Source organism: Nelusetta ayraudi, unplaced genomic scaffold (assembly GCF_046127955.1).
Source record: "Nelusetta ayraudi isolate G7.1 ecotype Tasmania unplaced genomic scaffold, CSIRO-AGI_Nayr_v1 ptg000019l, whole genome shotgun sequence".
Lineage (NCBI taxonomy): Eukaryota > Metazoa > Chordata > Actinopteri > Tetraodontiformes > Monacanthidae > Nelusetta > Nelusetta ayraudi.
The window spans coordinates 3,656,963-3,661,525 of record NW_027466069.1 but is presented as its reverse complement, the minus strand read 5'-3'; the positions used below and the strand labels follow the sequence as shown (position 1 = coordinate 3,661,525).

General features: G+C 50.0%; 1 protein-coding gene across 1 annotated transcript; it reads right to left on the bottom strand.

Annotated features, from left to right (window-relative positions):
* adora1b (adenosine A1 receptor b) lies at positions 1-4,101 on the bottom strand. The gene is made up of 2 exons (XM_076026420.1): positions 3,099-4,101; positions 1-969 (listed from the first exon to the last, which is right to left on the bottom strand). Exons 1-2 carry the CDS (start codon positions 3,437-3,439, stop codon positions 126-128), a joined length of 1,185 nt encoding a protein of 394 aa, XP_075882535.1. The 5' UTR covers positions 3,440-4,101; the 3' UTR covers positions 1-125.
* Positions 4,102-4,563: the final 462 nt, after the last annotated feature.

Sequence of the window (4,563 nt, the reverse complement as noted above, 5' to 3'; positions counted from 1 at the left end):
TCCACCTGAGAAAACAAAGATGATATTCCAGCGTTTCAAGCTAGTGATCTGAGCTGCCTCTGCGTGTTCCTGGTTAGCAGACCTCTAAACTGGAGAACCACGACTGCTCCCAAATGGAATCCAACTCAGATTGAGTTCTGCTCTGGCGAGGGCAGATGCTCTTCAGGCTGCTGCTGTTCTTGAGGCTCACTCTTCAGGTTCTTCTCCTCCTCCTCCTCCTCCTCCTCATGCTCCTGATTCTGCTCTTGTTGTGGCTGCTGCTGCTCCTGCTGCTCAGGTGAAGGCAGCTGCTGCTCCACGGGCTCCAGGTTGAGCACCTTCTGCGGCAGCTCCACGGCCGGCATCTCCTTCCTGTCGCTGGGATGGATCTCCAGCGCCGGCGTGTCCTTGCAGCAGAAGTACTGCTGCCAGATCTTCCTGAAGGCCGTGCGGAACTTCTTGATGCGGAACGCGTAGACGATGGGGTTGACGGCCGAGTTGCCGTGGGTGAGCAGGATGGCGATGTAGATGAGCACCATGGGCTTCTGGCACTCAGGGCAGAAGAGCGTGACGCAGTTGATGATGTGCAGCGGCAGCCAGCTGACGGCGAAGAGGAAGAGCACCAGAGCCAGCGACTTGGCCAGGTTGAGCTCCTTGTCGTAGTACTTGTTGGGATCGGCGTGGCTGCTGCTCAGCTTCTTGTTGTTGAGCTGCTTGTGGATCATGTAGAAGATCTCGGCGTAGATGAGCAGCATGAGGAGCAGCGGCGGCAGCACCCAGCCGAAGAAGTTGAAGTAGACCATGTAGTCCATGCTGATGACGTTCTCGAACTGGCAGGTGATCACCAGGTCGGAGCTGATGGAGCCGTTCTGCTGCAGGCGCTTCAGGTTGTTCCAGCCCAGCATGGGCGTGAGTCCCACGACAAAGGCCACCGTCCAGCACGCCACCACGGCCAGGCCGGCTCTCCGGGGGGTCACCACCCGCTTGTATCTGCAAATCACAGCAGCATGTTAGCGGCACGCGGGAGGTTCTCTTAATCACTCTGATTTCAAGCGCTGCTGTTAATCACAGAGAGGGTTTCAAGAGGGAGCCATCGCTCCTCTGCGGTTATTACACAGCGCTAACTTCAGCATCTGCCAACACGCATCGGCAGAATTTAACCTGAATGCTGCTTTTATGGCCACTTTCTTCAATCCAAATTGGGTTAAGGCGCTCCTTCATATTGCCCACGACTCTATTACATCAGTCCTCCGAACGTAACAAACTTGAGCTAAATCACCTTAAACTTGTTTGTGCCAGCCCAGGTTACCTTTCGGAGCTGTCATTTTTTTTAAGCCTGCCTGACTTGTGCAATAACACTGTAGGTTTCTTATCTTCCTTTGGTTTCGCAGGGGTATTATTTTTTTTGGTGTGCGTGCAGCATGGGCTTTAACAAGCCCTTCCTGTTTTTATTTGATTTGCGCTGTTGCTATGGTTCATTCTTCTGTGGAGGCGCGAAATGTGCGGCGAGACAAATTCTCCTTGTGAGGACAATAAAGGCATATCCTCATATTGCAATTGCATCATATGGTATCATAGCAACCCTGGACATGCTCATTGGAGAGCTGCATGTGCTGCCAAATAAATGTTGCAGAAACGTCATCATGTGAAAAAAACAAAAGAAAACAGAAAGAAAACAAAAACAGGAAACGCCGCCAAATAAAAGGCTGAAAAATTACGCATCACTTGGGACAAGTTGGTGGTAAATCATTTTTGTTTGTACAACCAACTGCTGCTGTTTAATGATGGAAATATTTGGGGAGGACAACTAGTTGACCTTTTCTTTCAGGCAGCTAGAGGCAGCAACACAAGACGGCAAATCAGACCATCCATCAGCAGTGTTGTTGGGATTACTCCATAAAAGTAATCCAACTACTGATTACTGATTACTCCTAAAAAAAGTAATGTAATTACTACTTTCACTACTTTGTTTCAGAAGTAATCAGATAAAGTAACAGTTGAGAACATGTTTCCTGCACATAACGTACAACAAACCAAAATATTCTTTTATTTAGACGAGATGAACTCAAAATAATGTTTGTATTTCCAGCTATCAAATGCAATTGCTGTTTTTATCTTTTGCCGCAGCCATGCTTGTTTTAGTGCGTCGTTGCACATCAATGACTTGAATGCACGGCTGCATCATCAATCTGCGACATCATTGTTTTCGGTTGTTTTTCTAAATTTCTAAATTCTAAATTTTGTGGATAATAAGACATATTTGAGCTTGCAAAATATTTCAGAAAAGTAATGCAATTGTTACTTGATGAAGTAATTACGATATAATTATCATTTTTGGTAATCCCATTACATTACTCTGTTACTAAAAAAGTAGTTTAAGTACAGTAGTGGATTACTTAGGAATAGATTACTCGCCAACACTGCCCTTCAGGGACGCCATGTTTTGACTAGACGTGGGAATAGAGGAAAATAAAAAGCTCCAACAGCAGGCGGACGGCGCTGGGTGCCAAGGGGCTTCACAGCAAAGGAGAAAAAGTTGCAATGAAAAACACAAGATCATCAGCCTGGAAGAAGGGGATTCGTGCACAGGAGATGAATATCACGGTCGTGATTCTTCTAAAATTAAATTCTGCCAGCCACCTTTATCTCCACCGCCGCCCTCCCTGCCTATTGTTTCAGCCAGGCCCGAGGAGCCCGGAGGAAGTGAAGTGGTGCCGGGCGTCAGATACAGGAAGCGAGTGGTGCTGACAGCAGACCCGACCTCCCAGGTGCCCTCGGCAGACACACATCAACATTCTCCTGCGTGCGCTCCAGTACTGACCCTCCCCCCCTGCCCGTCTCCTTGTGGACTGTTTTCAGGATGTCGCCGCTTTCATCAGACACGCTCTGGTCTGCCGCCGTTCATTTCCTGTTAAAAATTTTAGATTCATGTGCGTAATAAAGGGATCCGGCAGGACGGATGCATCCTGCCTGTGAAACAGTATCCAGCAGGAAATCAATACCAGCAGCCTGAACTTGTGTGTGCGCACGTCAGATCGAGATTCAGCTTAGCCGAGAAAAGAAAAGTCTCCATCACCAGCACACCACTGACACCAGTCTGACTCAAAGCTCCTGGTTACCTGGTGGGGATCTTGACCCTGAGATACCGGTCGATGGCGATGGCCAGCAGGGCCAGGATGGAACTTTGCGTCAGCACCAGCACCGTGCACGCCACCAGCAGGCAGCTGTAGAAGTGCGTCTGCAGGCCGATGCTGATGGTGATGGCCAGCGGGATGACCAGGGCTCCCACGGCGATGTCAGCGAGCGCCAGGGACACGATGAAGCAGAAGGTGGTGTCGCGCAGTGACTTGTTAATCTTCACCGCCCACACCACCATCACGTTGCCGACGACGGACGCCAGCGCGATCACCACCTCCATGCCGATGTAGAGCGACTCCGCGGTGAAAAGTGCCCCCGGCATGACTGCCGCCGTTCCGCCGATAAGACAGAGATTGATTTCACGGTGCGGCGGAGCCGCGATGTGAAGCTTGTAAACACGACGAGCGCTCCTGCGCGCCTTCTTCTTTAATTCCTCTTTGTCCAGAACGAGCTGCTGCTGCCGCGCGTCCTCCACTTTCACGGTGCCCACATTGTTCTCCTGCTTACCACGTGCGACTTTCGCGGAGCCACAAACGCAGCTTTGGCAAGGGGGAAAAAATTAGAACCAGGTCGAAAGGCTGCAGGAGCAAGTTGCCTCATGTCCAGGAGATGATGAGGTTTCTCTTCGCTCCTTGGAGCAGGTAAAACTGTGCGCCGGCGGATGCTGCGCGCTGCTGCCTGCGCGTCCTACGCGCACGGGCTACTAAATACACCTGCTCTGTGCGTGCAGCATTCATCGCCACGCGCACCCCCCGCCCGTCATCCAACAGGGCAGCCCATCGTCTCGTCGGTCCACCCTCAAGTCCCTTTTCAAAGACGCTCGGAATCCGAAACATTCGAGCGGGGCGAGATGCCTTGTGGGATGGGGCGCGCACGACATGCTGCGGCTTCTGCGCAGGCGTGCGACTCCCCTCTCTGGGTCGGTAAGAGCTGTGAAATTGGCCGAAATTGCTCCGTGATGTTCCGCCGAGAGGTGCAGCCAGAAATAATGATAACAATGGCAGAAATAAAGAGCTCGTGCGGTGGTGCATCTTCTCATGGAAATTACTGCGGATCCTCCTCTTTCCGGTTGCATTTTGTTTTATCTTATTAGTTTAAATTATTATTATTATTATTATTATTATTATTATTATTATTATTATTATTTGTTTCTTCTAAACAAACACATTCGGTCACCCAATATTGGCCCACACACGCAGCTCTACTCTTGTTTGTCCTAATTCACCATGCATAAACAAACACGGCAGCCTTGGGTGGGACCTGCAGGCAGGTGTTGCAGAGGTGAACTGAACTAGCACGCTGCACATCGCCAGTCTCCGCCCTCTCAAAGGGCACATGGGCTTTTAGCTGAGTTGGTTATTCTCTTTGATAAGAGGTGTTGGAAGTGGGCTGCAAAGAAAGAAAAACAACACAAATGATGAGAAAATGCTTCTTTTTTTTGCATCA